At 29.1% G+C, this 20,402-nt stretch overlaps 2 protein-coding genes, 1 non-coding gene and 1 pseudogene across 6 annotated transcripts; 1 reads left to right on the top strand and 3 right to left on the bottom strand.

Moving 5' to 3' along the window:
- Positions 1–4,412: 4,412 nt before the first annotated feature.
- On the bottom strand, positions 4,413–7,503 carry SKIP4 (SKP1 interacting partner 4). 2 transcript variants are annotated; one of them, XM_068622888.2, is made up of 3 exons: positions 7,376–7,503; positions 5,780–6,291; positions 4,413–5,121 (listed from the first exon to the last, which is right to left on the bottom strand). In XM_068622888.2, the coding sequence occupies exons 2-3, from the start codon at positions 6,268–6,270 to the stop codon at positions 4,503–4,505; spliced, it is 1,110 nt and encodes a 369-aa protein (XP_068478989.1). In that variant the 5' UTR covers positions 6,271–6,291; positions 7,376–7,503; the 3' UTR covers positions 4,413–4,502. The 2 variants fall into 2 exon arrangements, with proteins under 2 accessions (XP_068478989.1, XP_090152757.1); XM_090296631.1 differs by having other exon boundaries at positions 7,173–7,430.
- Positions 7,504–9,957: 2,454 nt separating this feature from the next.
- On the top strand, positions 9,958–10,031 carry TRNAV-CAC (transfer RNA valine (anticodon CAC)). Its single transcript has one exon. It is a non-coding gene; the product is annotated as a tRNA-Val (tRNA).
- Positions 10,032–10,769: 738 nt separating this feature from the next.
- Positions 10,770–12,348, bottom strand: LOC137819127 (MATH domain and coiled-coil domain-containing protein At3g58250). Of its 3 annotated transcripts, none has more exons than XM_090296630.1 (3): positions 12,004–12,348; positions 11,756–11,916; positions 10,770–11,459 (listed from the first exon to the last, which is right to left on the bottom strand). In XM_090296630.1, exons 1-3 carry the CDS (start codon positions 12,126–12,128, stop codon positions 11,452–11,454), a joined length of 294 nt encoding a protein of 97 aa, XP_090152756.1. In that variant the 5' UTR covers positions 12,129–12,348; the 3' UTR covers positions 10,770–11,451. The 3 variants fall into 3 exon arrangements, with proteins under 3 accessions (XP_090152756.1, XP_068478985.2, XP_068478988.1); XM_068622884.2 differs by having other exon boundaries at positions 10,770–11,524; positions 12,004–12,343; XM_068622887.2 differs by having other exon boundaries at positions 10,770–11,524; positions 11,756–11,912; positions 12,004–12,175.
- A 4,922-nt stretch (positions 12,349–17,270) lies between these two features.
- LOC150024776 (MATH domain and coiled-coil domain-containing protein At3g58360-like) lies at positions 17,271–18,579 on the bottom strand (annotated as a pseudogene).
- Between the last annotated feature and the right edge of the window lie 1,823 nt (positions 18,580–20,402).

Below are 20,402 nucleotides of genomic sequence, written 5' to 3'. Positions count from 1 at the left end.
TATTGCTTCTTTAGAGAGTTCCTAATCTCAGAGGGAGGTTAAAAAGTTGTAACCTGGAGATGTGATAATACTTATTGTAACCTAAAGATGTGAGAAGACTTGTTGAACTTGGAAATGTGAGAATACTTGTTATAACTAGTTGGTTAGTGGAAACTTTTAAGCAATTGCTTAAGAGAATTAAATATATCTCGAATTTGGGTTAACCAAGATAAATCTTTTGTGTTGATATCTCTTTATTCTTGTTGTTGCTTTAATTCTCATTATTCGACGATCTGCTAGACAATTTTACTAAACAATGTGTTAAACAATCTTACTATATGATTCATTAGACGGTCTAACCAGATAATCTAATTATCCACTACACACAAAAAAAGTCTAAGGCTTCATTCAAATCCCCTAGTCAACTGCACCTACACCAACCTTCTATTCTTTTTGGGTCTTTAAAACAACCTCTTCTTAGATGGTGGAAGTACATAAGGACATGAAGTTTTCTTGCACAAAATTTGACCATTAATTGGAAATACAATTGGGGCATACTCACTCATATGTCATCTTCTTGAAGCAATTTGAGATGAAGTCAACTCCATTCAAATTCAAAAACTTCATTGCAACGAATGATAAGGGGTGCTAATGACCATCCACTTTTTAAAACTACACTCCCTTTTCGTCCAAATCGACAACAAAATTATCTTCAATGAGGGAGACATGTCTTATCCCAAACAACTAGTCGTCAAAACAACTGTTTTACATATAAAAGTCACATATTGACATCCTTAATCTCCCTCATCTTTATCTCTCTCTCTCTCCCTCTCTCTCTCATGCTTGCATTTACGTAATTGTTGTTGCCTTCCACATAACAGTTTTCAAATTTTCCACCAAAAATTTCCTTCTAAACTTAGAATACAGATGTCTAGCACAAAATTGTTGATCAACTCCAGGTAAAATTTCTAGCATGGCTAGCAAACCCTACCAAATTGGATACGTACACAAGTCATATGCAATTCATATAGAAAAACATACACAAGTCAGATGCAATACATACCTATTTGTTGGTAGGAGATGAATGTGTCTGAGGTACACACTATTGCACATACCAAATCTTAAATTAATAGTTGTAAAAACCATGATCATAAGTCATTCTTCTCAACCTCAACTAAAATATTAGTGATGACAATATGGGTCTCCGCATTTGGCTTGCAAATGTGGGCCAGGTTGGCCTGCCTCACGAAGAAAATACGGATTTATTTTATTGGTTCACCCTGCACAAGAGTTGGCTCGCGAGTCTATAGGTCAACCCAAATAAGTAATATTTTTTTTTAAATTAATGAAAAAATAATCTTCAAATATAAATTTTGTTATTAAGTTAGTTATTTTTCTTATTTAAATGAATTAAGTAAATAGTTTCATAATATTATTCTAAAAAAATATGCATAATAAAATATGTATAAAAAATTATTCTAATATTTTAATTTTCAATGAAATTTAAATTTTAATCGTACTTATAAATTAACTAATAAAATATTTTGTTAAATATATACATTTTAAATATATAATTTTTTAAGATAATACAAATAGACAAATGCAAATTACTATTCTAATTAAAAAATATATAAAACAATATCTATAATATATATATATATATAATATCATATTTAAATTTTATTATAAAAATGACTTAAGTTTAATTACTAAATTTGATGAATATTGAAAGTTAAATAATTTATGCATTTCAAAAAGACAAAAAAAACTATTCAATATAAAAAAATCATGAAGTCTTACCAAATTTCGTGAAGGTGTTATGAATTAGGGATTGAAGGGAGTTTCTTCCTACATCTCATACTTAAAAAAATAATCAAATTATCCTTTTGATATTTTTTATTGAACGTTTTTTCTTTAATTTCGAAATGTGAAATCTTGAAACTTTCCAAGTTATAGATCTATAAGTTAAAATTTGTGTTTCTGATTGTACAATTTGCAATACTATGTATTTCAAATTACACATAATACAAATTTTTTATTCTGGATTGTACAATATGAAATACAAATTTGTATTCTAAATTGTAGAATTGGAAATAGATAATGTTGAAAATTTTGAGAGTGTAAGGGTGTAGTAGGAAGAAATTATAAAGGTGCGGGATGAAATTTACAGAATTTTAAGATACATAAATTATATGGGTCAGTTTGTCCCACCCTGCACTTGGCTTGCATAGACTACAAGTTATGCAAGGCGAATCTAAGCAGACTAGCAAGTTAAAATAGGTAACCTAGCCCGCATTTTTTCTTATTGGGTTGGCCCGTACAACCCATCCCATATTGTCATCCCTATAAAGCATATGTCAATGAAAATATTTGGTCATTAGGGTCACTTCTAACTATTTTTAAAAGTTCACCTTCATAATAGCCTTTTAAGAAACACTCATCTAAACAAATGATGGACCTACGTGCAAAAAACTATCCTTGCATACCTTTAAACATACATGAATCATGTTGTAGACAGTGATCCCATTAATTTGTTCAATTTTCCCTTTCACTGTTGATCCAAGGTTTGTCTCAACACATCATGGACATAATTGTAAATCTTTTTATATTGTTGAAATGAACCATGCACATGCCTTGATGTCATTTCCATTTCCCACTTTGCCTTGACCTTAAAATAGTTGTATTTCATTTCTTTACACCTTTATTGTGTGTGTAAGAATTTTTCATATTTGAATTTTGTTTAATACAAGACTCCAACTTCTCACTTAACCATTTAGTACTAAATAAATTTACTTTGAATTAGCTACTACAAGTATGTATGTTCTTAATGTTTCTTTGTTGCCAACAACTATTTGATGGTAATTGTCCACAATATGCAAATCACTCACATTTTACTTGTGTCCCATTACATTTAACCCTAACTCTTTTGTTATCATTTTCAAAAATTTTGAATTTCTCCACGAATGGAAAACATATGTTCTTATTGCATCTTTAAACTGTTCTTTTTCAGTAAAATGGGTCCCAAATTAATGTTTTTAGGCATTGTAAAGATACCAAATTTATCATTACTTCGTGACTCATCATCATCTTCCTCAAATCTTCTAACTCTCACTCAGTTTTTGACAGTCCTCCGTCATTCACACTTATGTCATCAATTGGGTTATTATCATCACCCAATAATTGCAAATCATCCTCACAATGTGGTTCATAATCTTTCATTGGTGTTTCTCTTACTCCTGTACTTCTTTTCCTCTTTCTCTTGGAAGTACATATTTCCTCTTCCATATCAACTTCAACATTTCCTTCACATAATCCTTCCTTCCTTTCATTGTCAATATCATCTTCAATTTCCACATCCCTAAGTTCTTCATTGGGGTCCCTTAACCAAGAAAAATCTTCTAAAACGTTATCAACTTCATCCACATGTCACTCTCATAATCCTCCACAATAATCTTTTCAGCTTGACCTCACCATCATTCATAGTGTTAGACTTAGTATCAGCCACATGACCACTCTCAGCCTGCTCAAATTGATGGTCATAATCAGCCTCAGCCTCTTCATTCTCATTATCACACTCAACCTCACTCTCAACCCCAACCACAATCTCTCTTTGAACCCCTTACTCATTCCCCTTCTCCACCTCCCTCTCACCCACATTACCACTCTCAACCTCATTCCCAGTCTTATATTCCAAAAGATTATCAATATTTAAGGTTCAGACACAATGTGTACCACAAACAAACAAATATATTTTACCATATCGCTTTGCAATGTTGACCATATTAATTGCATCATTATTGTTTGTGCAACCTACCATGAGAATACTACAACTCCTTCATTGTTATATACCTCATGTCTGATATCTCAAAATAACTTTATCTATCTAGGTCACATGACTACTTATCCATCAACATATTTTAGTCCATTAAATGGTAGATTATGAACAAAATTTCTACGTTGCGGGGTCTAAACCCTACTTAATTGACAAAGTAGAATGAAATTAATAAACTACACAATTAAAACCTCAAAAAATAATATTTAATTCCATCATAAACCCCTAAACCAAGGAATCTCAAAACAATTAAAGTCTACAAAGTGAGATTCACCTTACAAAATCAATAGAAAACCATTCACTACATAAACCAACGACAAAAATCTAATCATCATCCCTACAATACACAATATCACTCTCCAAATCTCACAATTAGTCCTTTGACAACAACCTCGAATCACATAAAATTTCTACCTTATCAAATGTCTACGAATGATGTGTTTCAAATGAACCTTTACATGTATTTCAAATTAAAGTTCATATCTATCACTTCACTTTGTGTATCAAAATATTAGGGACAACATTAAATTATTTTTAAAACAGTTTAGTCCACATTGAACATTTTAAAAGCTAATAGACAGAATTATTTTTTGCACATTAATAAAGAGACGAAAAGTGGTATTAAACCAAAATAAAACTATGTAACATTGATACATGTATCTTAACATGAATAAACACAAAAACTCAACGATTAGATAGACAAGCATTTACAACTTATTACAGTGAAATCAGATGACAATCTTGGTATGGAAGAAGCCAGTCCTGGTATGGAAGAAGTCGTCATCACCTGGCCCTCATTCCCCAAATCACCAACATCAACAACCACAGTGCTAAGCATTTTCCCAACAATGAAAATGCTTCTACCAACTGCCACAAGCTGACAAGGTGGTCTAGTAAGCAATGGTGATAGTTTTCCAACAGGTATCCACTGGCGTCTCTCTTTGTGCCACATCATTAACCTAGTTCCCAAAGTTTGATCCAAGACATAAAGGGTGTCATCCACAACAACTGCAGGGCCTGTCCACCCTGAAACCATGTCAGCATCTGCATACTGCCATGTGCCACTTGATGGTTCATATACAATAGCACTTACATAAGGAGTTACAGGATATCTGGAAAATCGAACATATATCTTCCCATCAAGAATCACTGAATCTTCAACATCAGAAATAATAATAACATCTCTCTGAGATCTCCAACAATTTGTCAGAGGGTCAAAAGTATCCCAAGAATGAGAATAGCTTGGATTTGAAACTAATCCTCCAATAGCATATAGTTTTTCATCCAAAACTTCACAAGCAAAGAAGCACCTGAAAGTTTTTGGTAAAAGAAACCAGTGATGTCTTCATTGCTAGGGGCTAACAAAGGCCGACAAAGACAACATGCAATTTCAACTTCAATAGTAAAATTTAGACAGCTAAATTGACAAATAAAATAAGTACCAATAATTCTTTGTCAATGTTACGAGAGCATGATGTCAAAGTAGTTGTTAATTAAAACTATACTTTCAAAACAAAAGCTCTGTAGAAAAAAGTGAATCACAGCATAAGGATAACTGTGTTTTTAGAATGGAGAGAAACCTTATTTCTTAAATCTGAAGGATACGTAGTCCTAAAATCATGCTGTACCAGAAATATTTTACAAAGAAAAACTGGGTACTTCAATTTTGGTACATATGGGTACTTTTTTGGTACGTATTGGACCCATACCCAAGTCCAATTAAACAGAGGATAGAAGTCACAAATCATGAAAATAAATTATTTGGATGCCATATATATAAGCTATTTTCTTTCAAGTAAAATACTTAGTTTGTGGCTATCTCTAGTTTTCTGGTATCAACAATCCTTCAAAACTCAAGTAACTGCAACAACTCTACCTAAAATCTATGATGAAAAATCCTAGCAGATTGATATTCACCTAGCACATACAAACTTAGCTTCCTAAAGGAAATGACATAAGGATATTTACCTAGCAGTTGGCATGGAAGCAGCTTGAACCCAACAGTTTGAGGAAGCATCATATGAATAAACCTCATCAGTACAATCTCTTGACCATCTGCAACCACCCAATAAAAATAGCTTATTTCCCAAAGCTTCAAAACCAATGCCTTTTCTTTTTGATATGTGAGGTGGAAGACCATCAACGAGCTTCCAATATCTTCCTGAGGCGGTTGGATCCAAAACATAACAGAAAGTCTCATTTAATTTGTCCCTGCACAGAGCATAAATCCAGGTCTCATCCAGTTTGTGCTTCTGACGATAAGTGCACCACTCTTCGTTGCAAATTAAGTCCCTCCATCTCTTTGAGACACACTTCAGGACTGGATGATATTTTCTAGGAACTCTTGCCAGACACATTAGAGAAATATCATCTGGAAGGCCACAAATAAGTGCAGAATTGGTGTCTTCTACTTCATTGACACTATTTGAAGATTCTTTTTCATCATTTACATTCTCCATTGGATAGTAAAAAAAGAGGACCTGAATAGAAAGGATAAATGTTGGTAAAACTCTTATCAGATCAAGATTGCACTTGCCCTTTCAACTATCTATGCGTACATTGCACAACAAACATCTAGCCAATATGATCCCAAGCTGAAAGTAATATCATGACAGATATAAAACTCAAAGGCTGTGTCAAGACACAAACAAGATCAAGTTTTGTCAGACCAGCACTGTACAGTTTTTAAAGCTTAACATTGACATGAAAAGAGTGCACAGATCATGTAATTTAACCCTTTTTTAAACATAAACAGACTGCAGACACTTTAATCAGATTACAAGCCTCACTAAACAGACAGCAGACTAATTATAAAATATCAACCTCCAAAAATGTCTATAGTTTCTAGCTATAAAGAAATTTTCCTTCTCCTTCGACCCACATATGCCAATAATTTCTTCATTATATCCCCTACAGAACATGAACATGTGTAGCTTAACCATGATGTGAAATACCTTCACCTTTACAAACACAATTTACAAAAATAAGTCTATTCCATTTTGCAGGCATTAGTTATCAAAACACACAACCAGACAACCCAAAAAGGAGAAACAAACTTCTTCTGTCAAATTATATGAAAGAAAATACAAATTTAACTTCAAGCATAATATTGAGGCAAAGAATATCAGTGCCCAAGTCACATAAGCAAAACACAAGCAGGGTTCCCAACTGCCCACAAATCAGCCATAAATGGAGAAACTATCAAACTACAATCACAAGCTTCCTAATCATTCTCAGCATCACACTCCCAAAAAAGAATCCAAATATAGTCCTAATATAAACCTAGACCAGAGCTAGACCACATGCAAAACCAGAAGCAACCCATTCAAGAATAAATGCAAAAGATAACTTCTTTACATACCCTTTCCCAGAATCATTGCAATTCCAGATCTAAAAGCCAAAGGGGCACACAAAATTTCTCATCCATTCCAAAAATTTCAAATTTGAAAGTAAACGCCAAAACAATCCGGGAGATACGAATCGAAGATCAATATAATAAGAAAACCAATTCATTTTTTTTTTTTGTTTATTTTTGTGATAGGAGGAATGGAGAAAGAGACTCACCTGACACCAACAAAGGGATTCGACTAAGAACTGCGGCAAAACAAAGAAAAAAGATTTCTATAGCAGTCCACGAGATATTTATAGTGTCGTTGATAACAATCTTTTTGTTAAAAACTTCACTTTTTACTATTTTACTAATACTCAAAATTAATTTTTTTTTCTTTAGTCTTATACTCAAAATCATGTCTTACTGTTTTAATATAATAATTACAAGTTTATTGGGTTTCATTAATTCATAAGTTGTTATTGTGTCCCTTTTATTACATGATTTGAGGTTAATATTAAAAAATATGTTTTAATGAAAAATGTATAAAAGGATAAATATAAAAAAAAAACAACCACAATCCTTTTAGATTAAATCGAATATCGAGTTTAACTATTAATTATAATTTATATCATTCACATTTTTTTTCATAATTATTATATTATTTAATTTTTTTTAACCAACTATTAAGAGGTCAAAATTTTTAAAGCCGCCTTTGTTCCTGTAATTTTTTCATAAATAATTATAAAAATATATAAAATTAATTAGGCGTTTTAAGTTAAAATCATATTATGCCTTTATTTTGTAAAGAATTTTTTTTCAATAAAAGCGAAATATTCATAATTAAAAGTCAATAATGATCCATCTCTTTGAAATATTCATAATTAAAAGTCAATTATCAATCTCTTGAAATATTCATATTTAAAACATCAACACTTTGATAACGTGTTAACATGATGCAAATACAAACCAAACTTGATTTATTAATAAATTTACTAGCTTCAAAATTGAAAAGTCATTTGAGCAATTTTTGGTGAGCAATTTTTGAAGAACAAAAGTTTTTGAGCTTAAAGATTGGAACACAACGCATAATGACTTCATTATTACTTTCCAAATCATCAACATTAATAACCATCTTCTTCGTTGGTGTGATATTGGTGATTCTTCTCCACCATCTTCATTCTTCATTAGATAACATAGAGGAGAAAGAGAAATAGAAAATGTTAATAACACGTTTTTTCGTATGAAATTTTCACTTCATCTCACAATTTGCATCAACAAGCATCTAGAAATTATCATCCCAAACTAAAATTATTTTCATGATAGATATTAAAAAATAAATTTTAAGTATAATTCAATCTTATAAAACTGGTTTATAAGAAAATATTTGCAACCATTTATATACAATGAAATGTCATTAATTCTAATCGACATGAAATCTACAACCACATGTACAAATCTTAAAGATCTTAAAGAGTTTGTCAAGACAAACAAAATCATGTTTTCTATTTACAATTTCTAAGGCTTAATAACACTCTCATTAAGTAGTGTGATTTAACATTTGTTAAGACTTGATAGTGTACAATTTCTATTGGAGATCTCACATCAATTAGAGATGAGAATATTTCATTGTATATAAGTGGATGCAAACATCACCCATGAACTGATTTTATGGAGTTGACTTAAGCTTAAAGTGCACTATATAATATGTTATCATAGTCATTACACCTTACTTCTCTTTGATACACCATATAGTTATTCTAAAATATATAACATACCATATGGAACAAAAATATTACAACATTGTCGAGACATTATTGAAATCAAACAAAAATATTACAACATTTTCGAGACATTATTGAAATCAAAAGAAATTTATGAATAAAAATATGGTGATATATAAATCAAAGATCAAACTTGTAAAAGAGAAGATTAATTTCTACTATTATTTTAATCATTATAATTATTGTTTTTGTTAATGGTATTTATGAAGAGATAATATTTGGCGAAACAAAAACAAACAAACAAAAACTCAAATCACATAAGAGATCATTGTAAGATGAACATTTTTATACAGAAGTTAATATATAAAATTATTATATTGATTTGGATAAATTTATTCATATACACTTATAAGAGACAAGACCAAAAAAAAAGAAATATTTTTCAAAGTGGTTGGTGCTAGTTATTTTAATTTTTAGTTAACATCTTTACATTTTTTAATTATAGTGTGTGGTTTAGGGTTAATATGTAAAAGTTATTGTTTTGCGACTGTTATTAATAGTTTAAAAATAATAACCAAAATATTTATCGACTAATGAAAAAACTAAACTAAATTTAATTTCACAGATAGAGAATCAATCTATTTTTTTATTGTTTTTTTTTCATACCGAAAACAAGCTTAATTTTACTACTCATGAACATGTTTGATTTTCTTTAAATGTTTTTATTTTTAACAAAAAAATTATTTTCAAGTGACAATAGGTGAAATTTAAAAAAAAAAAAATCTAAAGCATGATTTTAAATATAATTTTATAGATCTAAAACATGATTTTTTATTTATTTTTTACACAAAAATATTAAAAAATCAATATTTAAAAAATATTATTATAAAATAAATTTTCAGCATACTTACTGAAATAAAGATTTATTTTATTATAATATATAATCATTATTTAAATATTTTAATTTTTATTGTTATTCTACTAAATAATAATGATGATGGTGAGGTCCACATTGCACATAAAACAAACAATTTATCTCTCTGTGAAGAAAATACAAGTTTAAGTACAATGTTTTATTTATTATTTTCAAAGGAGTCTGGGTGGTGTAGTTGGTTATCACGCTAGTCTCACACACTAGAGGTCCCCGGTTCGAACCCGGGCTCAGACATTTTTTAATTATTCCTTTAGTCTAATTTTTTATATTAAAAATTAGTTTTATAAAAATAATTGCAGATTTTGGAAGGTAATACATCCTTTTAGTGTAAGATCACATTCCACTAATTTTTTTTCATCTTTTAATATCTTATTTAATTTTTTGTTTTAATAATAAATTTTATTTAAGATTTGAGTAACCTTTTTAGATTCTAGAATTTTTATTCTTTTACAATATGACTTTTTTTCTTTCAAAATTTGAGATTTTTTTTTATCTTTTACTATACAAATCTTAGCTCTTTCTTTGATACAAAATCTTATAAATATTAAATTTTATGATTAATATTCCCTACTATGAATACTTAAAAATTTATTATGTTCCTCTTATTCAAAATTAAAATTATAAAAAGAGTTAATACAAGTTAATTAATAAGTTAGGTAAACAAATGTGTCAATACTGATTAATTGTAGTTTTATATATTGACATTTTACAAAACCTATATTTTTTTTAAAAAAAAAAGCAAAGAGAAAAATTAAATATAATTAGAAATTATATTATCAAAATTATGAAAAATAATTTAAGAAACAAAAATTAAAGATTTCTTAAAATATAAAAAGCCAAAATTACAATTAGTTCTAACATATTCATTTGGAAAATGAGATTGACTTGATTTCTTGTTTCTTCAGATATAGTTGATAATCTCTACAGCAAAGATTATCATAATCATTAATCAAATTGTAATATCAACAGCAATTTCGTAAAACTAAATAGTTAGTCTCCAAAAGAAATTCATCTTCTGAATGTTTCCCTTCAATATCCTGATTTTGACATCCAAATTGAGTTTTCACATATTTTCTCTGCTTTCATCAACTCCTTACTTGACATTTCAAGTTTTGTCTCTCTTTCAATCAACCTTGCCTTCAACTTCTCTGTTTCAATCTTTAAAGCAGACACATTCTTTCTCATCTCATCAATATTCTCCATATAATCTTTCGCACCCAAGGCAGATTCAACATAAAATTCTAACCAAGTCAAATCAAACCCAAATGTCTTAAGTTCATCCCACAAAATTTGAAGATGATTACATGCTTCATCATCTATATCTTTCACTGTTTTAGTCTTGAGGAAATGAAGAACTCGACCCAAAGCTGAGAATGCCCATTCAGTAAACCTGCAACTTCTCTTCTCCTGACTTACAACAAGTGAGGGATGCTGTAAACATGCTTCTACTAATAGTGGAACAAACTTTTGATCCACATTTTCATATGAGCTTCTGAACATTTTATGAAATAAAGGATTATTGCGGTCCCTCGTAGGGTTGTCATCAATCTTGCAAACAGGCTGATATTCACTATTCTCATCCACATACTTGGTGAAAAAAATCCCAGCTTCAATCACACAAGTATCATTCACAATAAACCCGCTACCAGGGTTTTTAAGTTCCTGTAAAGGTAAGAAATCATCAATACCCCAACTATAGTCATTTGCACTATACTCAAATTCAAATCCTGGAAAATTCATATACCAAGGGTTAGTTGTTTCGGATTGAAAATAATATACTCATTTAAGGTCAAAACAAATCATAATTTGATTCTTCTACCCAAAAAATCTCTCCTCCCAAACCTTATCCTCTAACACAAAGCATAATAAGTTGGTTTTTAGATAGTTACAAGGTCTACTTTGACAAAAAAACAGTGAACAAAACTTAAAATTTAGAAAGACCAAAGTATGAAAAATACCTTTTCTTATAGTCATTTTGTCATTAACCTGGTCGGTTACAGCAAAACTGAAATTTGCAGCCTTTTTCCAGCCCTCAGGTACATTAGCACAATCCTTATCTGCTTCTAAATAAATATCAATGTAATCGTCCATGCTCCCAATTGGGGTGATAACAATCTGCCTAAAAGCAAAGTTAAAACATTATTAAAACAAACAAAAGAAAACATTGTGAGAAGCGTAATCAGTAAGCAAAATTTGAACAAAGTACCATGTCTGGCCATCGAGTATAAATTTGTCGGAGAAAAGTTCAAAGGAAAAAACTTTAGAGAAGTTGGTGATGTTCCACGTATACTTCTCAAACATCAACTTAAGCCTTTTCTTGCTATTCCCCATTTCAGGAACTTACAAATTTCAACCTGATAGAGGAAAAAAATAAGAACGGATGAACCCTAGTAGATATTCACACACAACAACGAAAACATAATGCAGTCATTTCTTATACTCAAAGAACTTTTCAAGTTTTGGTAGGACAGAAAAAAAGACTTGAAAAGTTTGCAAAATCATTAATGTGTTCTGTTTAGACCAAACTTTTGTAAGCTGCGTTGCCACTCTCGGATTCTAGTGCATCCTTTTAGTGTAAGATAACATTCCCCTATTTTATTTTTCATTTTAATATCTTATTTAATTTTTTGTTTTACTAATAAATTTTATTTAAGATTTTAAATAGCATTTAAGATTCTAGATTTTTTTTTTCTTTTACAATATGACTTTTTTCTTTCAAAATTTGAGAATTTTTGTTATTTTTTACTATACAAATCTTAGCTTTTTCTTATAGAAAGTCTTATAAATAATAAATTTTATTGTTTGTTAATATTTTTATAGGGTTTAATTTCTATTTTACGCACTCTTTTAATTATTTAGGATATGGAGTATTCGATCTTCAAGTCCTTGATAAGGTACTTGTGATTATAAGTCACTTCTCGAAGTAGTGAGTATATAATAAAGTCAAAAATTTATTACCTTTTCTCCTTTGGTCTTCACCTATTTATGGTGATGGTATTGCTCCTATATATGGATGACTAGGTTAGATCCGAGTAGGTCCAAGTACCGTTAATCATCATTTTTAAATTGTTGCCTAGATTTCGGGATGTGGAGTTGGACCTTGACATTTTGAGCACTTGGGTACTTGATGAGTGGTTTGTGTTAATAACTGGCAAGATGTCAGAGATCTTTGGTGTAAATTAATTAAGCTCAGATAAGTTCCACTCTTTTAGTCAAAAAGAGGATAGAGACAACTGTAGTACAACCAATGGATCCATAGGAAATTAATGATATCAAAGTGTATTTTATCTTTTATAATGAAGTGAAACATGAATTGGAGATGGTTTACGTATATGATGAGGATGATAATAATAATAATAATAATAATAATAATAATAATAATAATAATAATAGTAAGAGTAATAGTAATAATAATAATAACAACATACTAATTAATATTTAGATTGAGAGGTGAAGTGTTAGATCAATCATGAAAGCAAAGAAATATCGATATAGTACATATGTTGAAATTGGAATAACCATGTGTCTTTCCTTTGATATTGTTATTCATATATGCAATGTTTTATTCAAAAATCATGTTCCAGTTTTGACCAACCCAAGTTCTGGATAATCAATGGTCGACCCTCACAGTTGAGTATTAAGCACACTACCGACCCAATGAAGTTTATTACAAAAGAGAACACATGCATCTACAAACAACATTAACTCCAAATATATCACAGTGTCATCCAATCCCAATAAAGTATATTTAGCAACTCATAATCAAATCTTACAGTACAACGCATGATGAGAAGCTAAATTACAACAACAAAGATCCTATTGATGTTGTGGCCAACATGGCTTCAAGACTCCCTTCTCTAGAGATTGGTCTTCACTTCTTATGAGGATCTCACCTACTTAGCCTGATTGGATTCTGAAGGTTCAGGCTCTTTGAGTTTGAATCAACAGAACATCATTATTTAAGTCTCTCTAAGGATCTCACTTGATCTTTCTAACCCAAATTCTTGATACCTCTATGTATCTTTCAGTACCTCTCAATGGGTTTTCTCTAGATTTCTCAAGACCTCTTAATGCTTTGGATGTTAAACCAAAGTCCCTATTTATAGCTTTTGAATTAAGCTTCACATGGATCATGGGGATTAACAATTTGTTCATCATAATAGCTCTCTTCATCCTTAATCAATCCTTTTTAGCTTTAATCTTCAATCTTTAGGCTTTCGAGGATTCCAAAGTTAGAGATTCGTCAGGGATTAGCCTTAGATCCTTCAAATCTCTTCCAAATATTGGTTATAAGTTAAGGTTATATTGGCTTTAGATACAAGCTAAATTTTCCAAGTCCAACTTTGGTTTTTTAGGCTTGAGCCCTTCTTAAGCGAATTTGGATTTTCTTCATGGTTAAGTATTTGATCTGCGCATCCCTTTGGAATTTGCTCAGGGCTTCAGTCTTTCGAAACTTCATGTGTTTTGGCCTCAATTTGCTCGACGAATGAAGATGCGCTCATTGTTTTGGTATTTTCATTCTATTGAGCCCTTCTCCATGCACTCGCGAATTGGCTCTACAACTCCTTCCTTGTTTGCCTTTTTTTTTTTTGCACTTATCTTCACAATTATCTGCACATTCCTTGTTTTCTTCATGTGCAACTTGAGTTAGAGTGTTTTGACATGTTCCTTGATGATAATTGTGCTTATTCCTTCCATTGTACATGTCGTTTATCCTATGAATTCAACTATGATTATACATTTATCAGTAGTACACTACAGGACCTTGAGATCTTAGAGATTCAGATAGTACACTACATGACCTCATCATCTCAGCATTTGGTAACACACCACGAGACCTCGTCATGGTACTCATTAATGTTGAACAAGGTGACTTTGATGATTTTCAAATCTGCCATGAAGAATTTGTGTGTGTATAGTTTGGTAGATTTTTAGTTTTTAATTTGCACATAGTTATGATCTAAGTTTGTATGATTTGAAATCTCTTTTGAAAGTTTTATTTTTAAATTTGTGTTAATTTTAGTTAGTTGATTCGAATTTTAAATCAGTTGAAATATCTTTTGTTTAAGTCTGATGACCACAACAAGTTTTACTAATTTTTTATATTTAATTGTGACATTATGAAATCAATTTTTTTAAATATTAAATATCAAAATTACAATTAGTTCTACCATATTCATTTGGAAAATGACATGAATTGTTTTCTTTGATATAAAGAGAATATTCAAATTCTTTAAGTTTTATTCATTCTATTTAAGGGGGAATTAGATAGATGGTAAGGGATGAAAACAAAAAGTAGATTGAAAAATGGTTGGAGAGTTGCATTCTTTAGTGGTTTTCAATTCCAATAACAACACTAGTGTCATGGAAGTTTAACTAAAAGGAATGAAAGAAAAACAGAAACAATAAAAAACGTAAAGTGTAGTGTTAGAAGACCTACTTCAACTATAAGATCATTTCATAGTGTACATTTTATAGTGCACAAGTAAGTATAAAGTATAAATTTTATCTATTAATTTTGTAAAATTGACTTAAACTTAAATTCACTTGTTAAGATAATATCAAAATTATTTAGAAACTATTATATTGACATTATCGAACGCCTATCAAATTATTTGTAAATATTTATTCTCACGTGACATTAACACGAATCTATTTGAGTAGGAAATATTAAAAATAAGATAAGAAATGAAGTTTAATCCGAAAATATGTATTTTTTTTAAAAAGGGGAAATGAAAAGTTGGTTATGGAAGGTAAATGGTGGCATTGGGTTCTGTCTAGGTCAAGCTTATGGGATTCTAATACATCCTTTTAGTGTAAGATCACATTCCACTAATTCTTTTCATCTTTTAATATCTTATTTAATTTTTTTAATAATAAATTTTATTTAAGATTTTGAGTAACTTTTTGAGATTCTAGATTTTTTTTTCTTTTACAATATGACTTTTTTTCTTTCAAAATTTGAGAATTTTTTATCTTTTACTATACAAATTTTAGCTCTTTCTTTGATACAAAATCTTATAAATATTAAATGTTATGATTAATATTTCCTACTATTGTGAATACTTTAAAATTTAGAAATTGAATAACAGAAATCTTACTCTCTTTTTTTGACAAAGTGATTTAAACATAGTGTTATTTTTATTTTTATTTATACCTGATGTGAGTTTTAAGATAAAAACACCATGACTAATGATTTCTGCAATTGAAGTTGGTGCATATTTGTAATTTCTGCTTATTACATCACAATTAAATAATTTATATTTAATTTTATTTAAATGAAAAGTCTAAAATTGAAGTAAAATAATATTTTTTTTTAAAGTTGGGTTGCTTACAAAAATAATAAGAATTTTTTTAGATATTTTTATTTATTTATAAACAAACATGATTATTTATTATGTAATTATAATTTTATATATTTTAAAATGAATATTTTTTCTAATATAATTAATCTAAGCTAGTTAATCTAATAGGTACTAATCTAATATAATTTTTATAAATTTATTTTTATTTATCAATTTAAACTACTTTCACATTTCTTTTCATTTTTAGAAAATCTAATATAAGTTATTTTTATTAATCTTACAAAATATACGCATAATTTATTAACCTTACTAAATACAATCATAACATATGTTTCTAAATTTCCTAATGTTATTTATTTTATAATAAAAATTTAGGTGAACAAGTGCCACTAAATTTTTTCTTTCTTTGTTAAATTGAAAATCACCTTTATTATATTAATTCTTCCTCCAATGTTACAATAACCTCCTATATAGAATTTTGAGATTTGGATTTGGGTATGCCTCTTGTATTGAAATTTTAAAATGATAAATTTATCTCTTAAAAATATTTATATTTTGGATTACAAATGTATTTTGAATATGCATTTTGAAAAATATTTTTAGATCTAGAGATATATTTTAAAATGTATCTTTATTATATAATCCGAAATATAAAAAAAAAACAACTTAGAAAATATACAAAATCCAAATTACATATTAGAAATTAAACTTTTATGAAAGTAGAAATGCAATAGCATATAATCAATTGTATATGGATCTAGACGAGACACCTATAAATTTACTCAAATTTAATTATTTATTCTACTTTATAAAAAAATAATTATATTTATTATGTTCATATTATTCAAAATTAAAATTAAAAAAGTTAATCTAAACTAATTAATAAGTTAATGTGTCAATACATGAATATATAAAACACATAACTTCCACAAAATGATCAACTGTAGTTTTATATATTGACATTTTACAAAACCTATTTAAAAAAAATTAAAGAGAAAAATTAAATATAATTAGAAATTAAATTATCAAAATTATGAAAAATAATTTTAGAAACTAAAATTAAAGATTTCTTAAAATATAAAAAGTCAAAATTACAATTAATTCTAACATATTAAATATAATCTCTAGAGCAAATACTATCATAATCATTAATCAAATTGCAATATCAGCACCAATCAGAAGTTTCATAAAACTAAATTGACATTAGATGAAGCTAATCAGTCTCCAAAAGAAATTCATATTATGAATGCTTCCCTTCAAAATCCTTATAATTGTTCCAAATTGACATTTCAAGTTTGTGTCTCTCTTTCAATCAACCTTGCCTTCAACTTATCTGTTTCAATCTTTAAAGCAGACAAACTCTTTCTCATCTCATCAACATTCTCCATATAATCTTTCACATTCAACGCAGATTCAACATAAAACTCTAACCAAGTCAAATCAAACCCACATGTCTTAAGTTCATCCCACAAAATTTGGAGATGATTACATGCTTCTTCATCCATATCTTTTAATTTTTTAGTATTGAGGAAATGAAGAACTCGACCCAAAGCTGTGAATGCCCATTCAGTAAACCTGCAACTTCTCTTCTCCTGACTTACAACAAGTGAGGGATGCTGTGAACATGCTTCTACTAATAGCGGAACAAAATCTTCCTCTATTTTTTCATATGAACTTCTGAACATTTCATGAAGTAAAGGATTATTGTTGTCCTTCGTAGGATTGTCATCAATCTTGCAAACAGGCTGATATTCTTTATTCTCATCCACATATTTGGTGACAAGTCCCAACTTCAATCACACAAGTATCATTCACAATAAATCCACTACCAGGGTCTTTAAGTCCATGTGAAGATGAGATATGACCGAAACAACTATTGCCAGATGCATAATCATATCCTGGAAAATTCATATACCAAGGGTTAGTTGTTTCAGGTTAAAAAAATTGACTCATTAAGGTTAAAACAAATCATAATTTGATTCTTCCACCCAAAATCTCTCCTCCCAAAGCATAATAAGTTGGTCTTAAATAGATTACAAGGTCTACTTTGACAAAAGCAGTGAACAAAACCTAAAATTTAGAAAGACTAAAGTATGAAAAATACCTTTTCTTATAGTCATTTTGTCATTAACCTGGTTGATTACAGCAAATCTGAAATTTGCAGCTTTTTCCCAGCCCACACGTAAATTAGAAGATTCCGTATCTGCTTTTAAATAAATTTCCAAGTAATCGTCCTTGCTCGGAATTAGGGTGATAAAAATCTGCCTAAAAGAAAAGTTAAAACATTATTAAAACAAACAAAAGAAAACATTGTGAGAAGCGTAATCAGTAAGCAAAATTTGAACAAAGTACCATGTCTGGCCATCGAGTATAAATTTGTCGGAGAAAAGTTTAAAGGAAAAAACTTTAGAGAAGTTGGTGATGTTCCAAGTATACTTCTCAAACATCAACTTAAGCCTTTTCTTGTTATTCCCCATTGAGGAAACAAATGTTAATATCCACTTGGAAAAAAAATAAGAGCGGATGAACCCTAGTAGATAATCACACACAAATTAGAGATGAAGTTAAATTTTGGAAGTTTGGAATGTTGAATACAAACAAAAAAGAAAAAGTTGAAGAAAATATGAAATATAGGGATTACTGACTAGAATGAATTTGTAACAAAAACAAGTAGATTGGTATGAATGTGAGAATGATATGAGAGAAGCAACTGTCATCTGGTTTTATAGAGTTAGCATGTGAGAAGGAAAATAAAATTGAATTTTAAAAATAAAGTAGGAAGTGAAGTTATGCATTAAAAAGATTTAAGAATCCCAAAAGATGTTCTGTTTTCTAAAATGGAATATGAAAAGGTTGTTTTGGAATATGAAAAGATTCACTGTTGCAGAATTTGGAAGGTATATGTGGTGTCAGACAAATCTTTTTTTTCAATTTCAACAACCACTTCACATTCTATTTTTATGAGTAATATGATCAATAAGAAAAACTTTTATATTTAAAAATAAAAGAAATTCTGCAATTGATGTTGGTGCCTATTTGTAATTTCTGCCTATTACATATTTAAATTAAAAAATCTAAAACTAAAGGAAAATATTTTGTTTTATTTTAAAGTTGAGTTGCTTATAAAAAATAATAATAAAATGTTTAGATAATTTTAGGATGTAATAGAGAATTATCTAATGAAAGAGTTATTTTTAACCATCCAAAACAATTTCCAGATATCTTCCATAAAGATATTCTATCATTTTAGAAAGAACATTGATTAAAAAAATTAAAATATTATAAATCATATAAAAATACACTAAAAACTATAGAAAAAAATGAGTATATTTATGTTTTATTGGAAAAAGACAACTTTTAATTTTATAATCAGTGTTTTTATCATTTTATTACTGATGACTTAAAATTATGCTTGGTGATAGTATTTGTTTTTTATTAATCGATTCAAAAGAGTGAATGTGTAAAATGTGTTATACTATTTTAATCAGTATATATTCACAAATATTCAAGTTGCAATCGTATTAACGATAGTCTTTAGTCTTTCTTAATGTCATAGTTTTTTTTTTATTTGGTATCATAAAAATAGTGCCATCAACAATCTTTATATGCATAATAATCTCATAATTAGATCATCACAGATAGAGATGAAAATAATTATGATTTAAAAATAAAGTAAAATAAATTTTAAAGTTAACAATCAATTAAATTATATTTTCTTATTCTGCATCAGAACATAACTCAATTCCTGATAGGAAGCATCACAGAAAACTTCAAAAGACTGATTGATATAAGGGATTGTCAATACAGGAGCATTAGTCAACCTTCTTTTCAACTCTTCAAAGCTTCTCTCACATTGTTCAGTCCATGCAAAAGGATGATCCTTTATAGTCAAAGGAGCCACTATTTTAGAAAAACCTTCTATAAATCTTCTGAATATTCTGCTAACCCGACAAAGCTTCTAATTTCTGTAACAGTTTTAGGACGTTCCCACTAAAGTACAACCTACACTTTAGAAAGATATACTGATATTCCCTGTGCAGAGATAACATGTCTTAAAAATTGTATTTCTGACATCCAGAAGTCACATTTTGAAAGTTTAGCATATAATTATTTTTCTCTCAAAATGTTCAGGATAGTTCTAAGATGTTCTGCATGTTCTTCACTTGTACGAGAATAGATCAAGATATCATCTATGAACACTACCACAAACTTATCAAGAAAAGGTCTAAATATCCAATTCATATAATCCATGAAGATAGCTGGAGCATTGGTCACACCAAATGGCATGACCAGAAATTCA

The sequence above is a fragment of the Phaseolus vulgaris genome, chromosome 10, assembly GCF_051622355.1.
Source record: "Phaseolus vulgaris cultivar YP4 chromosome 10, ASM5162235v1, whole genome shotgun sequence".
Classification (NCBI taxonomy): domain Eukaryota; kingdom Viridiplantae; phylum Streptophyta; class Magnoliopsida; order Fabales; family Fabaceae; genus Phaseolus; species Phaseolus vulgaris.
This window is presented reverse-complemented; position numbering and strand designations above follow the sequence as displayed.